This window comes from Microtus oregoni, unplaced genomic scaffold (assembly GCF_018167655.1).
Source record: "Microtus oregoni isolate MIOR12 unplaced genomic scaffold, Mior012 000005F_ref0000423, whole genome shotgun sequence".
In the NCBI taxonomy this organism is placed as follows: Eukaryota; Metazoa; Chordata; class Mammalia; order Rodentia; family Cricetidae; genus Microtus; species Microtus oregoni.
In genome coordinates, this window is record NW_024543064.1 from 22,579,032 (window position 1) to 22,602,855 (window position 23,824).

At 45.0% G+C, this 23,824-nt stretch overlaps 1 protein-coding gene across 4 annotated transcripts in view; it reads left to right on the forward strand.

Annotated features, from left to right (window-relative positions):
• The window catches only part of Zcchc17 (zinc finger CCHC-type containing 17), a 47,865-nt gene that overhangs the window by 18,634 nt on the left and 5,407 nt on the right, over positions 1-23,824 (forward strand). For all 4 annotated transcript variants that reach the window (XM_041652027.1, XM_041652028.1, XM_041652030.1 and 1 more), the window contains 4 exons: positions 9,803-9,903; positions 11,377-11,468; positions 14,901-15,001; positions 17,079-17,224. In XM_041652027.1, the coding sequence (XP_041507961.1) occupies positions 9,803-9,903; positions 11,377-11,468; positions 14,901-15,001; positions 17,079-17,224 (440 nt within the window). The remainder of the gene's footprint in view (positions 1-9,802; positions 9,904-11,376; positions 11,469-14,900; positions 15,002-17,078; positions 17,225-23,824) is intronic.

Consider the following 23,824-nt stretch of genomic DNA (forward strand, 5'->3'; position numbering starts at 1 on the left):
GTGTTATTGTCATGTGCTGGAGGTGATTCACAGAAAATTCTAGAGAAGGAATGTATAGACCCCAAAGATAAAGGAGAACTTTCATTTTGCCGGTTTGTTTTTTGTTTTTTTGCCATTTTATGCATCCTCTCCTGGATTGACAATTTCACCTTCTTGCTTTCTATACAGTTGAAGTCGTAAAGAGATTACTATTGAGCCTGAAGCAATGGGGAGAGCATCCTAAGGGGCGGCAGTAAGCTCTCTCTTACATAGTGATTGAGTAGTCAGCTCCTCCAGGTATCGGGGTTATGTTATTTTCTTCCTTTACTGACAGACATTCAGTTGGGACTCATTCTGTTTAAGTGTCATGTTGGGTTTATTGAACATGATGATGGATTTCATACGCCCTTTGGGCATTTGTGGCTCCATTTCAGAAATCCAGGCACAGCAGCAGAGAATAGAGCTCAGTGGTACAGTGCTTGCCTTGTACGCACAGGGCGTGGGATTCAGTCTCAGGAGAGCAAGTGAAACTGTGTGTCTCTGCATCTGGAGCATCTACTGGAGTAGAACGGCCAGAGTCCACTGCCCGTAGGCAAACCACTCTTTCTGCTTTTTAGTACAGAGGGTGCTGTATCTCAGTGATAGAAAATAGGGATATGTTTTATGGCGTGAGGGCACTGATAGGCTCGTTCAAATTCATTCCATTTCTGTTATAGTTGGTCCTGTGTCCATGGGCTGTGTTTATGGATTCAACCAACTTTGAATCAGAAGTATTTGGGTGTGTGTGGGGGTGCACAAAAGCCTAGATTGGAAGCACACTTTTACAATCCCAGTCCTGGGAACAGAGGCAGAAGGAGTATAGGTTTGAGGCCAGCCTGGGCCTCCATACGAGACAGGAACCATATATGTAAGGAGCATGTGAGATCTCTTCTTGTCCTTGTCCTAAACTACAGCTGTAGTGCCAGTCTCACCCTGCCAAGGCAGGTGTGGACAGGTGTTCCTTGCAGGCACTGAGGATTCTTATTTTTTCTTTTAGGGTTTTTGAGACAGGGTTTCTTTTGTGTAACAGCCCTGGTTGCCCTGGCTGTCCTGGAACTTTGTAGACCAGGCTAGCCTTGAACTCACAGAGACTCAGAGATTCGCCTACCTCTGCTTCCTGAGTGCTGGGATTAAAGGCCTGCGCCACCACTGCCTGGCTGGTTCTGAGTATTCTGACACAAATATAGCCTGTGTACCTGTCCGGGCTACTTTTCTTCTGCTATGCTAAGACACCATGACCAAGGCAGCTTATAGAAGAAAGAGTTTTTGGAGGCTTACAGTTTCAGAGGGTGAGTATAATCGTTTTAATTTGTTTCCAATTTTTCACTTTTTATACTGCCAGAAATGGCAGCCATCTCCTGGATCAAAAGCCTGTTGATAACGCTTGATGAGAGGAGGACACACTGTAACTGCCAGTGTTTCCTTGTAGCTTCCAGTAAGTAGACCTTTGGCTTTAGGGAAGAAGTACAATGCTCTGTCGGGTGTCTTAGGCACATTAATTTCCTTTACATTGTACATTAATGATGGAGGAATGAAATGAATTTCATTAATCTGAGGACTATTGTAGCCAAAACTGCCAAAGTGTGAGGTTTCCCTTTTCTTCGGGGATCTGAATTTCCTCTTCAAACTTTTCAGTTAGGCAAGACTGCTTATTACATCAGCATGGTTGGGGGATAAAACCCCAGATGCATGAGTTTTACTCAATTTGGAGATAACATGATGACCTAATTAAAAACTTAATTTATATCTATATATTTACATATTAAGCATTTTGGAGATAAAATACCGATCTGTAGAATCAACTCTCTTACATATGAGACCCATTGACCATGGATAAAGAAAACAATGGCTCCTAATAGGAGCTCCAAACAGAAGGGATAAATACATTGAATTTCAGGCTCATACAAACACTCATGTGTATGCACCCAAGTTTGTGAGAGAGGGCGCTGATTCTTCAGCAGCCAGATGAAGAAGTGCATGCTTCTCAGTTGAGGCAGCCTCACAAGTTTGAGGCTGGCTTAACCTGAATAGCAAGAATCTGTCTCAAAAATAAAACTAAAAAGGTCTCTCAAATTTCCTTGAGAGGGCAGTTATATTAGACACAATTCCTAGTTTATGTCTCAGAATAATTTATTTTCATTTTCTCCAAAAGGAAATCTCCAAATTTTCTTTATTATAAAATATTTAAAAATTAGTGAAAGAGTTCATCTATAATACTGTCTTCAATGAAACAAAAGCAACTTAGGAAGGATTTGTTTTGCTTTTTGGTTGTGGTAGTTTGAATATAATTGACCCCCATAATGTCATAGAAAGTGGCACTATTGGGGCTGGAGAGATGGCTCAGAGGTTAAGAGCACTGCCTGCTCTTCCAAAGGTCCTGAGTTCAATTCCCAGCAACCACATGGTGGCTCACAACCATCTGTAATGGGGTCTGGTGCCCTCTTCTGGCCTGCAAGCATACACACAGACAGAATATTGTATACATAATAAATAAATAAATATTTTTTTAAAAAAAATAAAATAAAAAAAAAAAGAAAGTGGCACTATTAGGAGGTGTGGTGGCTTTGTTGGAATAGGTTTGGTCTTGTTGGAGGAAGTGTGTGACTGTGTAGGTGCTATATATTCAAAATACCACCCAGTGTCTAGTCTCAAACTACTTCCTTGTTGCCTCTGAGTCAAGATATAAGGACTCTCAGCTCCAGCACCATATCTGCCTGCATGCCACCGTGTCTTACCATGATGATAATGGACTAAACCTCTGAAACTGTAAGTGAGCCACCACAATTAAATGTTTTCCTTTGTGAGAGTTGTGGTCAGCCAGGCATTAGTGGCACAGTCCTTTAATCCCAGTATTTGGGAGGCAGAGGCAGGTGGATCTCTGAGTTCGAGGCCACCCTGGTCTGCAGAGTTGGAATAGAAACCCTAACTAAGACATTAGTTTTTGGTTTTTTGAGACAGGATTTCTCTCTGTGTAGTAGCTCTGGCTGTCTAGAACTTGCTTTGTAGACCAGGCCATCCTCAAACTTCAAGACCCACCTGCCCTTTTCCTCCCAAGTGCTGGGATTAAAGGCGTGTACCACCACCACCCTGCCAGGAGATTATTTCAGTTTACAACTCCACCTTTGAACTCCAGCAGGACCCTGGAGGCCAGTATTGAAACTGAAGCCACGGAGGGGTGCTGCTCACTGGCTTGCTCCTCATGGCTTGCTCAGCCTGCTTTCTTATAGTGTCCAGGACCACCTGCCTGGGTAGAAGTCCCTCTTCCAAAGTGACTCTAGCTGGTGTTAAGCTGACATAAAACTAGCCAGCAGAGATACTACACCCATGGTCAGGGTTTTGGGCCAAACTATATAATTTTATGTTGTACTATTCTTAACATGGAAAACTCTAGATGTGCACAGAACTAGACAGATTTTACTACGAAATGAATCACTGGCACGTTTGACTGGCTCTCCTAGGTTGAAGTAATTGCTGTACTTGTGCTGAGTGTTAGGTTGCTTCTAAGTTCCCATCTGTATGCGTGTGCCACATGGCAGCATTTGTCTGTAGCCCCAGCTACTCGGGGCTCATGCAACTAGATGAGTCTGCTCCCTGGTCAAGATGAGCCTGGGTGCACAATCCAAATTGATTTCTTTAGGTCGGTTTCCTAGAAGTGGTTATAGAGACTGCTCGCCAGACTCCTGGTGCAAAGGGACAGACACATGGTTTGGGCCATTATGGCTGGGGACTTCTATTTCCATCCTTGGTTAGTGTCAGATGTGTCAGGTGTTTGTGTTATGTTTTGCTTTTAAAGAAAGGGTCTGCATATATAGCCCAGGCTGGCCTCAAGCTCCAGCCTCCCTCCCAGCTGCTTGGGTTACAGGTAGGTGCGACCCGACCTCAGTTATAACCCTAGGCTCTGTCTTCTTGGTTGCTTTACTTTCCTCTGACAGACTCTTGCCACCTGCTGGTCAAGATGGGTTTTGACAGCTTTTATAGTTGGAGTAGGATGAAGACATTGGTGGTTTCTTGTGTCTCTCCCTGAATCAGCCAGTTTCTATGGTCAGTAAGATGTAGGACCATGATTGACTGGACTCTATCTTGTGCCCACAGCTGGGGATTACCTTGGAATATAGAAAGAAGGTTGTTTTCTAAAGGAGTTCACCTTCAACAGTCAGGAAAGGGGTGATTTTTAATTACTATAAGGGACTGGAGAGATGGCTTGGCAGTAAAGAGCATGGATTGCTTTGTCAGAGGATCCAAGTTCAATTCCCAGTTGGTTGAGAAACAACTGAAATCCAGCTCCAGGAGATCTGACACCCTGGCCTCTGAGGGCACCTGCACTCATATCTACAGACACAATTTAAGAATAATTTAAGCCGGGCGGTGGTGGCGCACGCCTTTAATCCCAGCACTTGGGAGGCAGAGGCAGGCGGATCTCTGTGAGTTCGAGACCAGCCTGGTCTACAAGAGCTAGTTCCAGGACAGGCTCCAAAACCACAGAGAAACCCTGACTCGAAAAAACCAAAAAAAAAAGAAAAAGAAAAAAAAAAAAAGAATAATTTAGCCTTTAATCCCAGCACTCGGGAGGCAGAGGTAGGCGGATCTCTGTGAGTTCGAGACCAGCCTGGTCTACAAGAGCTAGTTCCAGGACAGGCTCCAAAACCACAGAGAAACCCTGTCTCGAAAAACCAAAAAAAAAAAAAAAAAAAAAAAAAAAAAAAAAAAAAAAGAATAATTTAAAATTGTTATTGTTGTTGTGATTTGTGTTTTGAGACAAGTCTCTATATACATAGCCCTAGCTGTTCTGGAACTCGCTATGTAGATGAGGCTGGCCTTGAACCAAAGAGATCCACTTACTTGTCTCTGCCTCTCAAGGGCTGGGATTAACGATGTGTGCCACTATGCCCAGATAAAGTTAAAACTATTTTAATTACATAATTTAAATTTTTTTATGGTGCTCAGATCAAACTCAGGACCTTATACATTTAGGCAAGTGTGTGTGCTGCTCCTACTCCTGTGCTCCTCCTACTGCTGTGCTCCTCCTACTGCTGTGCTCCTCCTACTGCTGTGCTGCTCCTACTCCTGTGCTCCTCCTACTGCTGTGCTCCTCCTACCTCTGTGCTATTTCTACCGCTGTGCTCCTCCTACTGCTGTGCTCCTCCTACTGCTGTGCTCCTCCTACTGCTGTGCTCCTCCTACTGCTCTGCTCTTTCTACTGCTGTGCTCCTCCTACTGCTGTGCTCCTCCTACTGCTGTGCTCCTCCTACTGCTATGCTTCTACTGCTGTGCTCCTCCTACTGCTGTGCTCCTCCTACTCCTGTGCTCCTCCTACTCCTGTGCTCCTCCTACTCCTGTGCTCCTCCTACTCCTGTGCTCCTCCTACTCCTGTGCTCCTCCTTCTGCTGTGCTCCTCCTACTCCTGTGCTCCTCCTACTGCTGTGCTCCTCCTACTGCTGTGCTCCTCCTACTCCTGTGCTCCTCCTACTCCTGTGCTCCTCCTACTGCTGTGCTCCTCCTTCTGCTGTGCTCCTCCTACTCCTGTGCTCCTCCTACTGCTGTGCTCCTCCTACTGCTGTGCTCCTCCTACTCCTGTGCTCCTCCTACTCCTGTGCTCCTCCTACTGCTGTGCTCTTCCTATTCCTGTGCTCCTCCTATTCCTGTGCTCCTCCTACTGCTGTGCTCCTCCTACTCCTGTGCTCCTCCTATTCCTGTGCTCCTCTATTCCTGTGCTCCTCCTACTCCTGTGCTCCTCCTATTCCTGTGCTCCTCCTACTCCTGTGCTCCTCCTACTCCTGTGCTCCTCCTACTGCTGTGCTCTTCCTATTCCTGTGCTCCTCCTATTCCTGTGCTCCTCCTACTGCTGTGCTCCTCCTACTCCTGTGCTCCTCCTATTCCTGTGCTCCTCCTACTCCTGTGCTCCTCCTATTCCTGTGCTCCTCCTATTCCTGTGCTCCTCCTACTCCTGTGCTCCTCCTATTCCTGTGCTCCTCCTATTCCTGTGCTCCTCCTACTGCTGTGCTCCTCCTACTGCTGTGCTATTTCTACTGCTGTGCTCCTCCTATTCCTGTGCTCCTCCTACTCCTGTGCTCCTCCTACTGCTGTGCTATTTCTACTCCTGTGCTCCTCCTATTCCTGTGCTCCTCCTACTGCTGTGCTCCTCCTACTCCTGTGCTCCTCCTATTCCTGTGCTCCTCCTACTCCTGTGCTCCTCCTATTCCTGTGCTCTTCCTATTCCTGTGCTCCTCCTACTCCTGTGCTCCTCCTATTCCTGTGCTCCTCCTATTCCTGTGCTCCTCCTACTGCTGTGCTCCTCCTACTGCTGTGCTATTTCTACTGCTGTGCTCCTCCTATTCCTGTGCTCCTCCTACTCCTGTGCTCCTCCTACTGCTGTGCTATTTCTACTCCTGTGCTCTTCCTATTCCTGTGCTCCTCCTACTGCTGTGCTCCTCCTACTGCTGTGCTCCTCCTACTCCTGTGCTCCTCCTATTCCTGTGCTCCTCTATTCCTGTGCTCCTCCTACTCCTGTGCTCCTCCTATTCCTGTGCTCCTCCTACTCCTGTGCTCCTCCTACTCCTGTGCTCCTCCTACTCCTGTGCTCCTCCTACTGCTGTGCTCCTCCTACTCCTGTGCTCCTCCTATTCCTGTGCTCCTCCTACTCCTGTGCTCCTCCTATTCCTGTGCTCCTCCTATTCCTGTGCTCCTCCTACTCCTGTGCTCCTCCTATTCCTGTGCTCCTCCTATTCCTGTGCTCCTCCTACTGCTGTGCTCCTCCTACTGCTGTGCTATTTCTACTGCTGTGCTCCTCCTATTCCTGTGCTCCTCCTACTCCTGTGCTCCTCCTACTGCTGTGCTATTTCTACTCCTGTGCTCCTCCTATTCCTGTGCTCCTCCTACTGCTGTGCTCCTACTGCTGTGCTCCTCCTACTGCTGTGCTCCTCCTACTCCTGTGCTCCTCCTACTCCTGTACTCCTCCTACTCCTGTACTCCTCCTTCTGCTGTGCTCCTCCTACTGCTGTGCTCCTCCTACTGCTGTGCTCCTCCTATTCCTGTGCTCCTCCTACTGCTGTGCTCCTCCTATTCCTGTGCTCCTCCTACTCCTGTACTCCTCCTTCTGCTGTGCTCCTCCTACTCCTATACTCCTACTGCTGTACTCCTCCTACTGCTGTGCTCCTCCTACTCCTGTGCTCCTCCTATTCCCGTGCTCCTCCTATTCCCGTGCTCCTCCTATTCCCGTGCTCCTCCTATTCCCGTGCTCCTCCTACTCCTGTGTTCCTCCTACTCCTGTGCTCCTCCTACTCCTGTGCTCCTCCTACTCCTGTGCTCCTCCTACTCCTGTGCTCCTCCTACTCCTGTGCTCCTCCTACTCCTGTGCTCCTCCTACTCCTGTGCTCCTCCTACTCCTGTGCTCCTCCTACTCCTGTGCTCCTCCTACTCCTGTGCTCCTCCTACTCCTGTGCTCCTCCTACTCCTGTGCTCCTCCTACTCCTGTGCTCCTCCTACTCCTGTGCTCCTCCTACTCCTGTGCTCCTCCTACTCCTGTGCTCCTCCTACTGCTGTGCTCCTCCTACTGCTGTGCTCCTCCTACTCCTGTGCTCCTCCTACTCCTGTGCTCCTCCTACTCCTGTGCTCCTCCTACTGCTGTGCTACTCCCCTCCGAGGCTTATAATTTTTAAGTAGTTATTGTTAAGTAACTTCTAAAACTTAACTCTTATTTTAATAATGTTTCTAATTTTTTGTTTTGGCCAATAATGGTTGTTTTCTAACCATTGCTGTCAATTTAATATGTTAAAAATAGTACTTTGGTAGGGTATGTGGTACAAACCTGTAGTTCAATCAGAAGTCCAGTCTTGGCTACATAGTGAAACCGTTCTTTAATTTTTTTTAAAATATTTATTTATTTATTATGTATACAATATTCTGTCAGTGTATATGCCCGCAGGCCAGAAGAGGGCACAGATCTCATTACAGATGGTTGTGAGCCACCATGTGGTTGCTGGGAATTGAACTCAGGACCTTTGGAAGAACAGGCAATGCTCCTAACCTCTGAGCCATCTCTCCAGCCCTCTTTAATTTTTTTTTAAATCTGTATTTATTTATTTGTTTCTTCAAGACAGGGTTTCTCTGTGTAGCCCTGGCAGTCCTGGAACTCCTCTGTAGACCAGGCTGGCCTTGAACTCACAGAGTTCCACCTGCCTCTGCCTTCGAGTTTGGGGATCAAAGGCCTGTGCCACCACCATCTGGCTGAGTTTGTTTCTTCTTTTTTTTCTAAGTACTTCTTATATATCTTTTTTACTTAACATTGACCATAATTATTTTCTGTAGTTAATTTAAATAGTTGCTTCTTTTTCCACTTGACAAATTTGCCATCATTTATCAAGATGTTTTCTAATTTAGTTATAACTAATTATAACTAAGCATATTTGGAGTTGCATTTTCTTTTTGTTTTGAGATTAGGTTTCTGTCTGAAAACAGGGCTGTTGTTTTTTTGTTGTTGTTTTTTTTTTTTTTCGAGATGGTCTCTCTTATGTAGCCCTGACTGTCCTGAAACTTGCTTTGTAGACCAGGCTGGCCTTGAACTCACAGAGGTCCACCTGCCTCTGCATCCTGAGTGCTGGGATTAAAGGTGTGCACCACCAACACACTGCTCAATTCTTATGTTTTTAACATTATAGATAATAATATCTCAAACATTTTTGCCCACAGGTTTTTTTTTTGCCTGTATTGCTTTTTTTCTTTGAACAGTTTCAATGATAATTCTTTTATCAAAGGCATGACTACCTTGACCACTCATAGAAGCATTTGCCTAGCATGTGCAAAGTCCCAGAAGGATAAGGATAAGCCCCACAAGAGGATAAAACCAAAGGTGTAACATCTGTATGCCTTTTCTTTTAAAGAACTTTACCAACGTATATATCTATACTGTATGAATGGGACTGGAAAGATGGCTAAGCAGTTATGAGCAATTGCTGCTTTGCAGAGGGCCTGGCTTTGTTTTCCATCACCCATACTGTGTTGCTTACAGCTTGCCTGCAACTCCAGCTCCAGGGGATCTAACACCCTCTGCTGGCCTCTGTGGACACTTTCATATACAGACAGACACACTGGCATGCAGACACACACACACATAATTAAGGATAAATCTTTTGAGGAGATGGGGAATATAGCTCAGTGGTAGAATGCCTACCTGCCATGCAGAAGGCTCAGGTCAGTCCCTAATATCACAGAAAGCAAAACTGGGCACTGTATTTATGTGGCTGTTTTTGTTTTATTGAATATTTATAACACTGAATATTGTTTCATTTGGTTTTTTTTCCTTTTCAATCATTTGGTGCTAGGAATTGAATCCCCAGCCTAATGCATACTAAGCACATGTTCTACCCCTAGCTATACCCCAGCCAAGCAGTTATTGAGTCAACATTTATTGGGGCTAGAGAGACAGCTCAGTGGTTAGAACACTGGCTATTCTTCCAGAGGACCAGGGTTTGATTCCTAGCATCCACGTGGCAGCTCACAGCTGTCTGTAACTCTAGTTCCAGGAGATCCAGCACCCTCTTCTGGCCCTCTGTGGCACTAGGTGTCAGATATATATGCAGGCAAACATAAACATACACATAAAATAATTTAAACAATGCTGGTTGGTTGATTAGGTTAAAAGGTGGTCTTAAATTGTTTAACTTTGTAGTTTTAATCTATATAACATTTTTATTGAAAGTTTAAATTTTTCCCTGTATTCCCCAGCTTCTATCTTTTTCCTACCCATACATTCAGAGTATAAATTTTTATTTCTCTTTCTTGTACCCAGGTCTGGTTCATCGAACTCACATGTCATCCTGCCGAGTGGACAAGCCTTCTGAGATAGTAGATGTTGGAGATAAAGTGTGGGTGAAGCTCATTGGCCGAGAGGTAAAGTTTCCTGTGACTTCATGTGGTTTGACGATTATAAAAAGCTGAGGTTTTATTGGAATTCTGTGATGGTGAGTGTGTAAATGTTCATTGTGGCTGACATTCTCGTTATTAAATCTTGTCCCAGTCATCTGTCTTGAGTTTGAGTTTGAATCTTCTGGTTGTCTGTCCTGCAGACTTAGGAGAAACAACAGGAAGTACGGAAGTGTGGTAGGAGTGTTCATAAAGCTCTCCTCCTGAGGTCCAGGAGGAGAAGAACCAAAGAAGGAGGTTGCATCTTTACCACAGCCCCAAAGAGTACTTGTCAGGTGCACTTCGGCTTGGGCCAGAATGGAAAGGACACACAGTTTACAGTCATTTTTCCTAGAATTGGCACCATCTCATGGAATGGACAGCGTAGGCATGGGAATACCATACCCTTTGTGCTCTACCAGGGAATGGCAGGCAGAAAGCTATGAAGCTCTTAAAAAACTGAAGGCTGTTTGAGTGCTTTCAGTGTATTATGTTTTGTAGATTTAAGACTGAACCAGAGCCGGGCGGTGGTGGCGCACGCCTTTAATCCCAGCACTCGGGAGGCAGAGGCAGGCGGATCTCTGTGAGTTCGAGGCCAGCCTGGTCTACAAGAGCTAGTTCCAGGACAGGAACCAAAAGCTATGGAGAAACCCTGTCTCGAAAAATCAAAAAAAAAAAAAAAAAAAAAAAAAAAAGACTGAACCAGAGCTGCGTGTGGTGGCATACTTTGTAATTTTAGCATTTGGGAGGCTGAAGCAGGGGTGTGTATGTTCTCTGTCTATCTGCCTATCCCTATCCCTACATGCAGGCCACGTGTGTGTGGAGATCAGAGGCCAGCTTGCTGGAATTTCTCCCTCCACCCCTTGTAGATCCTGGGACTCAAACTCATGTCATTAGCTTGGTAGCAGTCATCTTTACCCACTGAGCCATCTCACTGGCCCCTGGCCTCTGTTTTACCTCCAAGATAGGAATGGATAAAGGTTATATTCTATATCTCTTCTGCCATTAAGTCTGCCCTTTCTACTTCTTTTTACTACCAGTGTTCTTAACTTAGTACTTAGTCCATTTGATGTTTGTTATGATGATTGCAAGCTTGACTCTGAGGTATTACAAATTGGTGGTCAGGTACTTAAAGGGTTTGGAGGCCTGGGAACATAGCTTGGTTGGTAAATGCTTGCCATGCAAGCATGAAGACCTGAGTTCAGTTGCACTAGTACTCAAGCTAGGTGTGGTGATACATTCCTATAATCCCAGTGCTGAGGAGGTGCAGACAGGAGGAGCCTGACTGAATGGGTGCACTCCCGTTCTCAAAAAAACAAGGTGGAAGGCCCAGAGGGATGCCCCTCAGGTTGATCTTTGGCCTCTATACACACATGTACCCACATGAACACCACACACACACACACACACACACACACACACACACACGGATTTTGGTGACTCTTGTTTTGTCTTTTTCAGATGAAAAATGATAGAATAAAAGTGTCCCTCTCCATGAAAGTTGTCAACCAAGGAACTGGGAAAGACCTCGATCCCAACAACGTTATCATTGAGTAGGTAAAGGGTTCAGAAGAGCTAAAATCCCACCACAAGTACAGATTGCAGTAAATCACAGTAGGTTGGGACTGCTACCATCGTAGGCTGTGGTGATATTAATGAGTAGCACGGCATCAATGTCCTTTGGTTTTTCTAGGTGTAAAGCGTGCTTCTTGTCTGTGTTGAGGCAGGGTCTCACTGTGCATGCCGACACAGCCTGCCGTGTGGCACCAGAAGATGAAATGACTGCACACGACTCTGGTGCTGGAGGGTCTCGTCAGCAGTTTGTTTTCTTTCCCTTCCCTTCAGTCACTTGCCTCTCCGCGGTGACATCTGCCCTGGCTCTGAAGAAGGGTGGGGATGGGCAGTGCTAGCTTCCTGTCTTTGACCCCTGCACCTCCCATGGCCTTCTGAGCTTTCACTTCAGTATGGAAGGTTTTCTCTTTATCTAAGTGATGTCTGGAGATACAGGAAGCTTCAATCTGATTCAAATCCTTTAGTGAATTTCTTTTTTTTTTTTTGAAAAAAACCTTACATTCACTTATTTGTTGGGGGGCATTGTGGGGGTCAGAGGTCAGCTTGTGGGAGCATTTCTCTCCCTCTGCCATTTAGGCCTTGGGGTAGAGCTCAGGGCCTCAGACCTTATGGCAAGTACTTTTGTTTTGTTTCGTTTGAGTACTAACACTGGCACATGCCACGTACTAATTGAATTGCGTGGATTGGATGAAAAAACAGAAGCAAGGAGACCACTGAGAGAGTGAGCAACCCTTTCACAGGGGTCGTGACCCACAGATTGAGAACCACTGCTCTGTGTGTGCTGTGATGAAGCCTGAGCAACACAGCAGTGAGGGCAGAGAGTGAGAGCTGAAGGTGAGGCCCTTGCTCTGTGGGAGGACTGGTGGGCTTGGGGTGCCTTAGAATCCTAGAGTACTGGGGTTGACTCAGGGCCACTTAAAACTGCTCCTCAAATCAAGACACCTGGTTTGAATCCATAAGCGAGTGACTTCTTCTATGTTCCCGGATGCCTGTCTTGGTTTTTGTTGTTCAGGTTTTATTATGTTTTGTAAGGACCCATTTCTCTAACCCATACCAGATAAATGACTCTTTATGCATTTAACTTCTTCTGGGGCAAAGGCCAGACATTTGTGCAAACATTTTCAGAACTTAAATTATATCTAGGTAGCTGCGAATAACATGGGACTATTGAATGTAAGTTAATGAAAATTAAGTAAAATTTAAGAACTGGGTCTGATAGTGAAGACCTATAGCCCTAGCTAGCCCAGGCAGCTTAGTGAGACTCTTGGTTCAAAACAAAAAGTAAAAAGGGGCCTGGAGATGAAGCCTGCGTGCAGTCCAGTGCTTGCCTAGTGTGGAGTAAACCCTGGGTTCAGTCTTCAGTATCTCAAAAAGTAGAAATAAGCAAGTGACATTTAGTATCTTTTTTTCATTTTTATTTTATCTGTATAGGTGTTTTGCCTGCATGTATGTGTGTGTGCCACTTGTGTCTGGTGCCCTCAGAGTCCAGGAGAGGGTGTCAGATCCCCTGGAATTAGAGTTACAGATTATTGTAAGCCAGTATCTTTTTGATGCTGGGAATCAAAACCACAGTCCTTTGGAAGAGCAGCAGGTACTCTTAACTCATGAAAGTGCTTCAGCCTCATGAAGTTTAATATCTTAATCTGTTAGTCACACTAGCCACATTTTAAGTGTTTAATAACCGTATTTTTCTCTGGACGTGGTAACACATGCCTTCAGTTCCAGCAAAGGCAGGTGGATCTCTGTAAGGTCAAGGCTAGCCTGTCTTTGACAACAGCAAAATAATACCATATACCAATGAGAATAAATGATTCATAACTATAGACAACAATGTGGATACATTTCACAAAAAAAATTATACAGGAAGTCTGTGTGTGTGTGTGTGTGTGTGTGTGTGTGTGTGTGTGTAATATGTCTTTTGATACTAGAAGTTGGAACCAGGGCTTTTTGTATGCTAGGCATGTATTCTTAAAACTGTTAACATCTTAAGTACTCTACTGCTTTTATTTTGAGACAGAGCCTTGCTAAATTGCTCAGACTAGTCTTGAACTTGTAATCTTCTCCTTAGACTCCACAGTCCTGGGATTGTAGGTGTCTACCATCACTGCCAGCTACTGTAAAGAGAAAGTGGTTTTGTGTTAGAAGAACAGCGGTTACCCTGGGAGTAGGCTTGATGACTAGCAGTGAGCATGGATGACTGGTTTTTGTTGGTTGTTTGTTTGCTTGATTTTCAAGACAGGGTTTTTCTGTAGCTTCAAAGCCTTGCCTGTCCTAGAACTCCTTAGTAGACCAGGCTGGCATCGAACTCAGAGATCAGCCTGCCTCTGCCTCCTGAGTGCTGGGTGGGATTAAAGGCGTACACCATCACCGCTGGGCTGAGATGTCTGTTTTAAGAGAGGTTGTTTGTGTTATTACCAACCCCAGTGCTGGTTATATGAAGAAGTTCAGACTGTGAAAACTAAGTGCGCTATATACTTATTATAAGTGCTTTCCGTGTGTGTCTTTTATACAGGAAATTATGCTTGTTAAAAGTGTGACAGGATTAGAAACAAAAACCTCCTGTGCCCTAGGGATTCAGGGAATGAGACTTGAAGAGAGGAACCTTGGGTGTTTGGGGAGTACAATGTGGAGGTAGAGTAAGGGAGGCAGGGCATTTCAGAGTGGGATCTGCCTAAGGAGAGACACTCAACCACTGAGAAAAGGAGAATTGACTCGTTGGCCAGGGCCTCAGTAAATAAACAGGAGGCTGGAGAAGTCAGTTTGAGACAAACTGAAAGCTCCAATACTAAGATCTTGTAAGGAACTCGGACCTGATTTCTAGAAAGCCTGTAAAGGTGCCACCCCCACCTGGCAATTATACTTTCAAATATCTTTCCTGTTATGTTATTGAGGTTGAGGAAGAGACCTGGTCAGTCGTCCTCATCACTTTAGACCATGAAACCCAGTATGGACAAGTTCAGCAGAACCACCATATACGGCCTGCCCATGCATGCTTCAGCATTACCAGGGTATAAATTTCATTTAATTTCATTCATATTATTGAGGGGAGACCTAGTCTCTTTCATAATTGTTCATTCAAAGCCCTATTTGTACCAGGAAGTGGTGGTAAATGCCTTTAATCCCAGCACTCAGGAGGCAGAGGCAGGCAGATTGCTTAGTTCAAGGCCAGCCAGGGCCACAGAGAAACCCTGTCTAGAAAAACCAAAATAAAACAATAACAAAGCTTATTCTAAATGAGAGAGAGAGAAAAAAAGAGGGACCTATTTAACTGTCTCATTCTGCCCAAAGTTTTTTTTCCTCTTTCTTTCTTCCTTGACAAAAACAAAACAGAGAACCAACAAGCAGCATTACATTGTAATGAATCTGGCCACATCTCTGAAAAGTGCCAGTGGTCAGGATCTCTTTCATTACAGACAAGAAGAAAGGCGGAGACGCTCCTTCCAAGATTACACCGGGCAGAAGATCACCCTTGAGGCTGTCCTGAACACTACCTGCAAGAAGTGTGGCTGCAAAGGTACAGGACGTCTGCCATTCCTGTCTCCTCCTCTGTGTGCTCCCTGCTGGCTGAAGGAGACCATGCTAGTTTAGCTCGGTGTGTTTTTCAGTCGACCGCAGCCTGAGCTCACTCACGCTGTCCTCTGCCACACCTATCCCCATGCACAATGACTCTGCTCTAGAGACTACGTGACTTGAAGATACATTCCCTAAGGATCCAAACTAGATCCTTTCTGCTCCATCTTTAGCTCTTTAAGTTCAGAATTCTGAATATACTGTCCTTTTCTGAAATAAAGATAGAGGATTGTCACTTCTTTTGGCTCTATTTCCTCTGGTTTCTTCTAGTCTTACTCAAATATTAAAAGCTTTTCAGCCTGACTTCCCTTATTAGAACTATAACGAGAGAGATTGCCATCTTTTTATTTCCAGAGTGACCTCAATTTGTCCTCTCCTCCCTAGCTTTCCATCCATCACACTTTGTTCATTTTTCTGCAGTGACTGGCAGCAGATTTGTCCTGGTTGAATTTGTGGTTTGTTTTTTTTTAATTACTTATTTTATGTGCATTGGTGTTTTGCCTGCATGTATGTCTGTGTGAGAGTGTCAGATCCTGTAGCTGGAGTTAGAGATAGGTGTGAGCTGCCATGTGAGTGCTGGGAATTGAACCTGGGTTCTCTGGAACAGCAGCCAATGCTCTTAACCACTAAGCCATCTCTCTAGCCCTAAATTTGTGGGGGTTTAAGCCCCTGTTTTTTATTAATGTAGAGCGAGAAGGAGACTGTAACAGTGAAAGAAGCAATAGCCCTTGAGGATATCATGGTAATATTTGGATATTTGGTATTTAGATTATTTCCAGATATTTGGAAAACTTGTGTCCCTTCTCCAGACACCATCTAACTTCAAGGTTCAAAATACAAACACATTTACACATAGTTCTGTAGTTATTCCATGTACTTCTTTCCTACTCTCGAGATGAAGTGTCCTAGTAACTTCCTGTAGCTCTAGGTTCAGAAGATCAGACGCCCTCTTCTGGTCTCCTTGGGGATCTGCACTCATGTGTACATGCGTGCGCGTGTGCGCGCGCGCGCGCGCACACACACACACACACACACAGATTCACACATATATGCATAATTTAAAAAAACCCAAGCTGGGCGGTGGTGGCGCACACCTTTAATCCCAGCACTCGGGAGGCAGAGGCAGGCGGATCTCTGTGAGTTCGAGGCCAGCCTGGTCTACAAGAGCTAGTTCCAGGACAGGAACCAAAAAGCTATGGAGAAACCCTGTCTCGAAAATTAAAAAAAAAAAAAAAAAACCCAAACCCAAAATAAAACAAAAAACAACTTATCTTCAAAAACAGCAAAGAGATCCTCAATCCACCACAGGCTCAGTGTGACCCCCTTACTTATCTGATGCTGCACAGAGCAGAGAAAAAGGACAAGAAGTAGAGTTTGACCTTCAGGAAGAAGGTGCTTAGCTTCAGTGCATCAAAAGCAACATCAGAGGGAGAAACAGCCAGCCTGAGCTAAGTGTTTGCTTTGCTGCTGTGTGACCCTGAACTACTTAGTTCTAGGCCTTCATATCTGATGTGTTGGATTTCACGATCTCTAAGGCCCTTGCCAGACCTAACAGTCTGAGTTCTCTATCACCCTGGGCATCTGTGTCTGTCTGTGTGTGTGTTGGCTTGGATTGAGTGCCCACTTCCTGCCAGCTATCTTCCTTTAGGGCTTGGCCTGTAATTCAGTTCCCTCTGTTAAGCATTCTGCTTTCTGGAGCAACCTTTCATTGTCAGGAGTAAGTTCCAAAATAGATCTTTAAAAATTAATAAGCCCCATTGCTAAGGGAGGGTGGCATAAGCCTTCTTGCTCGTATCTTCTACCATTTCCGAAGCAGCACCAGTGTCTCCCGCAGCTCTAATACCAGCTGCTCGCCTGGCTCAGGTTGAATGAGCATTGCCACCTTGAGGTGGCAGAAACGTTACTCCAGATAAACTCAGTAATATCTTTGAAGCAGTGGCCCCTGCCAGGAGTCCCTGGGAAGCATCCACCTGAGAAGTGGGCGACTCTTCCCTCTCTAGCCTTTGATTTCTCTTCCACAGGCCACTTCGCAAAAGACTGCTTCATGCAGCCAGGTGGAACCAAGTATTCTCTGATCCCCGAGGAGGAAGAGGAAAAAGAAGAGGCAAAGGAAGAAGGAATTGAGAAGCCTGATCCCACAAAGAATTCTTCCAGGAAAAGAAAGAAGGTAAGGCTGGCTTGCTTTTATTTATCACATTTTTGAAGGTATTAAAATACAAAGGCTTTGTGTAAGCAATTTAGAAGCAGTGAAAAATGAAAAAAGCAAGCTCTCATAATCTTTGCAGAGAGAGTTGTATTGGTAGTTTTGGTATATTCTAACCTTTTTCCTAGCTAACAATACAAAGAGATGTATATACATACAAAATTATGATCATTGTAGATGTAGTTTATTCCCTACTTTTTTCACTTTTCTTTTTTTTAAGTATCCTTAAGTGTTCTTAAAACACTTGATGTTAAAAGCCACATAGTGGGCGGATCTCTGAGTAAGTTCCAAGACAGCTAGGGCTACACAGAGAAACCCTGTCTTGAAAAAAAATCCCACATAATATTTTACTCAATGGCTATGAATATTACTTGATTTAGTTAGTTTTGAGACAACTTATAGCCCAGACTGGCCTCAAACTTGCTAAATAGTACAGGATGACCTTAAACTCTTGATCCTCCTCTCAGGTGTGCTTAACTCTAATTATTAGTTTATTTAAATATTATTGGACACTTCACACTTCCAACTTTAACCCTGGCTATACCTCCTTACTTCTTTGGATATGTGTTCCTGGGTTAAGTTTACTGAGTTGAGACTGGGAAGATGGCTCAGTAGGTAAGAGCACTGGCTACTCCTGCATAGGACCTGGGTTCAGTTGTCCCTACTGAATGATGGCTCACAACTACCTGCTTCCAGTTCCAGGGGAATCTAACACCCTCTTCTGGCTTCCAAGGGCCATGCATACATGTAAGCAAAACACCCGTACACATAAAATAAAAAGAAATAAATTTTAGCAAAAGAGAGGAGGCTATGAAGAGCTGACTCGTGTGATAAGAGCTTGCATTGCTCTTACAAAGGATCTAAGTTCAGTTTCCAGCACCCATGTCAGATGTGACCTGCAGCTCTGGCTCCAGTGACGTCTAACACCTCTGACCTCCGTGGTCTGTCTGCACTCATAGATAGGCATACATTTAAACCTAATCTTAGCTGGGCGGTGGTGGTGCACACCTTTAATCCCTGCAGTTGGGAAGCAGAGGCAGGTGGGTCTCAGTGAGTTCAAGGCAGCCTGGTCTACAGAGTGAGTTCCAAGATAGCCAGGACTGTTATACAGAGAAACCCTCTCTAGAAAAAACAAACAACAACAGCAACAACAACAAAAAAATCCACATATTTTTAAAAAACAATAAAATTAAATCCTAAAAAAAGATTACTGAGTTAAGGGAACCACCTGTAATCTTGGTGTGGAAGGTGGATTGCCACAAGTTCAGGGGCACTGAAGGATGCACAGTGAGTTCCAGGCATTTGGGAGCTGCAGTCTGTGACTGTCTTAGGGGGGAAAAAAAGCCTGGTGGATCCCTGTGAGTTGAAAGCCAGCTTGGAGTACATAGAGAGTTCCAGGACAGCAGAGCTACAAAGAGAGAGACCCTGTCTCAACAGGAAAAAAGAAAACAAGCAAACAAAAGAAAATGCATTGAGTGGTCATTTTGTGTCAGGCATTGCCAGCTTCAGGGGTGAAAGGCTCTGGTGTAATCTTTCCCTCAGTGGCATCATCACAGAGAAGGATTATTCTAATTTTGCAGGTAAGGAAAAGGGTTAGAAGAATTAGCCAAGTAGCGTGAAAGTCACTGATTTGTATAGTCTCTCCATCTTCCTGACCTGGGGCCTCCCTAGTTCTTTAGACTTCGGCTTGAGTCTTCCAGACCTGTTTGAGGTCCTTGGGAACTGTGATGGGCTGTGTAAGTTTAAACTAACCACTGTTCTTTCAGCTGCAGAGTGGGATTGTTGTGATCTTTGGCAGTGTTCCCTATGGGGTGATGCCCAGCTCCTCAAAATAGAAAGTGATGACAAGTCAGTTCCTAATTGGTACTGACTGTTTTTGGAGACATGGTCTCATAGCTCAGACTGAGCTCAGACTTCAGTAGTTCAGGCGACCTTGAACTGATGATCCCCACCTCCACCGCTGGAGTGCTCCTTCACTACAGTACCTAGCTCCAGTACTCTTAAACACACCACCATAATCTCTGGGTTGGGGCAGGGGGGTTGTTTGACTTTATTGTTTATTGTCTGTGGGTGTTTTTCCTGCGTGTATGTCTGTTCACCATGTGTGTGCCTGCTGCCAGCAGAGGCCAGAGAAGGAACTGGATGCCATGGAGCTGTAGTACAGATGGTTGTAAACTGCTGTGTAGATGCTGGGAATTGAACCTGGATCCTCTGTTAGTAGTTGCCAGTACTTTTTTTTTCCTGTTGTTTTTGTTTTTTGTTTTTTTTGAGACAGAGTTTCTCTGTAGCTGGAGCCTGACCTGGAACTAGCTCTTATAGACCAGGCTGGCCTTGATCTCACAGAGATCCGCCTGCCTCTGCCTCCCGAGTGCTGGGATTAAAGGTGTAGGTGTGTGCCACCACCGCCCAGCCCTGAGTTGCCAGTACTCTTGACCAATGAACCATCTCTCCACCACTCCCCCTTCATCTCTTTTATGAGCTCTCTCTGACAACACACACATCCTTGTTTCTGGCCTTCTGTTTATATAACGTGTCTTAACAGCAATAACATCCTCCTAGGAGAGAAGCCATATGCCTTTATTTCATTCTCTGTCTCACGTTTTTAGTTCCTGGGTCCTGCCAAAAGCTCTCTACTATTACTAACGACTACTACTACTCCTTCCTCCTGCTCCTCCTTGTGTCTGCTTGTGTCCCAGGCTAGCCATGGACTGGTGATCCTACTGTTGGTGATCCTACTGTTGGTGATCCTACTGTTGGTGATCCTACTGTTGGCCTCCAGAGTTTTGTCGACATTGTAGTTGTGCCTGGAGAGGGCATTTTTAAAGCCCTCTTAAAATTTATATTGCTTCTGCCTCACATGTGTCCAGGAGAGTGTTAGTCACTTGATATAACAAGATACTAAGGTCATCTTTAGCCAGTTTGTTTGTTGGTTGGTGTCTGTGTGCTTTAAAGACGTTGAGAGTCCATGTCTGTGGACTCAGACACTGCTCTAGTCCTCAGTTCTGGGGCCACATGAAGAACTGAATAGATTGATCTGAAGGGCGTGCATTCAGCCATCCAAACAGGAATGACTGTGTGGTAGGCATCCCACGTGAAGTACAGGTCACAGCACTCAATCAGCTAATTGCTTAAGAACAGGCATGTATGGCAATAGAGGAGAGAAGCTAATCCCAAGGAAGTCACTGGCTCTCGAGGACAGGAGTGAGGTGTAGTCAAGCCCACTCAGGACTGCAGCAAGAATCAAAAACTGACGCTGTTGCACCTTACCTGTTTCTTCTCAAGTCTGCTTCAGTGTCTGGCTTCTGTGTTCTGGTAGGAGAGCATATTTAATACTAAGCTCAGAAGATTCCCGGCAGAGTCGAGGAAGGAGGAAGAGGCAGGGAGTAAAGATGCCGTATGTCACAACAATAAATATCTGGCATACAACAGGCCTCCTCTGACTTAGGGTAGCTAGACCCCATGTTTCTCCTTGGTCCCTCCCCTCAGTGTGGAGAGAGATGGATTTTGCCTTTGCTGCTGCTGGCGGGGAATATTAACTTTCTCCTACCCCCTTTCACTGAGCATACATGCCTCGCACTCTTGTCCTTACCCACACAGCCATCATGTGTCCGTTTAGCAGTGTGTTCAGGACAGAACATGGCAGTGTCTGTCCTAGTGTCTGAAAGCTGTGACTCATTTGCTAGACTGTAATTAGAACAAGAGGAAGCAAAGACATAAATAGAAATGGTTATAAAATGGTAAAATAAGAATTGGTTCTTATGATGAACCCATAAGGAGAGCCTTTGGGGTCCAGCCCCAAGACCCTCTTTAGGGTTCAGGTTGGATGCTACAGCAAGTGAAAGGGACTTTTTTCTTAGGGTATCTGAGGGTGAATGAACTCACCCTCTTTCGCTCTGCTTTTCTGAATCAGTCTCTTTATTGTTTTTCTTCTATCCTAATCCCCTACTACTAATTCCTCCTAGCTTCTTCCCTCCTAGCCTAAAGACTCTTCTTTTTACAGGAGCCTTGAAGTGATAAAAAAAAAAAATTATAAGAATTAGCTCTCATTGGACAAAAGTTCATGCCTAGGGCAAGCAAGTAAGGAGCTGAGCCATTGCCATGACAACCCAAGGTTCCAAAGTTGCAGGAGTAAGACCATGACCAGACAGGGGCGGGGGGTGGGCTACAGTGCCCAGTGACAAACTTTGAGACATAGGTCTATTGTCAGTAGACTGGCAAGAGAAGAATTTGCATGCCTTTATTAGGGTACTTTGTATTGCAACCTTGGTTGGACATCTGCGACTTTGACCTTGGACATAGCTGTACAGTTTTAAACTTATGATCTATTTGCAGAAAGCCTTTAGTCTAGTTTGAACTTGCTCGGAGGTGAAAGTGAGCTAATTGTGTGCAGTTAGTCTAAACAAAAAGAACAAGCGAGCTTTTAAGGGTCATTGTGGGAAAATAGATCTAGTTAGGAAGCATGTCCTAGTATATTTCCTGTATATCAGAATTATATAGCTAAACGACCATGCATAGATATATGTGCCCATAAGACTGAGATATAATCATGAGATAACATACACACATCACATGAGGTCGCACACTACAATGCAGGTATTGGGAGACACCAAGCTGCAACAGTCTCCAGAGTCTATGGTCCTGCAGGCTTTGTCTGGACAGGATTGACCTCCATCAGAGTCACTCCTCTGGTGGGCCGGCATCTGAATTCAATTGCCATGTGCTCTATATTTCCACGGCCTCTGACAAACCCATAGATAATCTTTTTTTTAAATTCTAATTTAGTTCATCATTTTTATTTTGTGTGTGTAAGTGAGGGTGCACACGTACCATGGTGTGTGAATGAGTGAAAGTGTGTGTGTCAGAAGACATCTTTTGGGATGTCTTTCCACCATGGGATTTGGAGTATTTTATACCTACTGAACCATCTTGCCAGCCCCTTCTTTGGATAATGTCCTCTCAACCTGCAGTCTGAGATTGCCATCCTCTTTGACTTACAGATCATCATGGATCTTTCTAAATTAGTACCAGATTATGAGGAAACACATACCTTAGGGACCAGGCTGCCTACTAATTATAGTAAAATGTAGCTATATTTAACTCCAGAAATGCAATTGCTGTCACCTATACCATTTACAGAAGAATGAGAAATAGGGGCATCATTGGCCATGCTATCCTACTATGTAGGGAACCTCTGGTGCCCATGTAGAATAGACTACCAAGTCTACCAGCACAGAGCTGCCCAGTGTGGTCTGCTCAGATACCATTGGTACTTCAAATCCTTTTAAAAAATGAGTTATTTCAGTGTACGCATGATGTATGAGAGCTGGCCTGTATATGCCACAATATGTGTTTACAGGTCAGAGGACAACTTCATGGAGCCAGTTCTCTCTTTCCACTTTTCTGGGGGTTCTGGGGATTGAACTCGGGTCACCAGGTTTGTACAGCAAGTGCTTTATCTGCTGAGCGCCCCCCCTCCCATGTGTGTGTCCTTTTATCTGGCCTCCAACTCACTGTGTAGTCGAGGGTGATCTTAAATGCCTGGTCTTCCTGTCTCCGTCTATCAGATACTGAGATTACAAGTGGAGCCTCTGCACCCAGATATTCTTTTTCCATTTCTGTTATATAATATCATCTTCCACCATTCTCTCCACACACATACTGTACTTCAGCTTTATGCACTAATAGAGCTTCTGTTATCTGTACCTCTCTTCTAGTTGCTGAGGTACAAAATGAAGAAAATGCATTGTGATCTAATGGAGGTGCCAGACAATGAACAACTGCTACACGACAGTAACATCAAGTAGTGCAAATGCCCTGGAGGAAATAGTTCTGGGGTTGTTTGTTTTGTGGCATTCACAAACCAAACCCAGCACCTTGTGCCTGGTGAGCAAGCGCTCTGCCACTGAGCTACACCCCAGCCTGTCTTGGCATTTAGATAGGGTGCTATTTGGGTAGGCCACTCTTAGGAACTATCATTGAAGCCGTGTGCAATGGTGTGCCCTTGTTATCCCAGCACATGAGGAGCTGAGGCAGGGGGATAAGTACGTTTATATGAAGTGAGGAAGCAAATGACTTAGATAAGTGGAGAGAGAGGACTTCTGCGGCGCAGTAGCTGGGTGCTGGGAATGAGCCTGACACACTTCTGGACCAGGGAAAATAGTGAGGCGGCCAGTGTGGGTAGACTAGGAGTGAGTGAAAGGAGCGGAGGTGTAGAGACCTCGGAGGGCCCTGGTGTGAGGACTCCAGCCTCTGCTTAGCTAGAGCTTTTCAGCAGAGCAATGACATGTACTGACTCTTGTGCCTCGAACTCACAGAAATCCACTTGCCTCTGCCTTTTTTAGAAGATTGTTCTGGCTGCTATATGGAAACTAACTGGTCAGAAAGTGAAGCTAAAAGCAGGCAGGTTGACAGACACCACCAACCCAGATGAGAGGCCAGTGGGGCTGATACAGCTGTAGAGATCATGAGAAAGGAGCTGACGGGGGAGGGGGGTGTTCTGAAGGGGCTGTTGGGGGTGTTCTGAAGAGAGAGCTGACAGAATCTGTTGAGAGATTAGATGTAAGG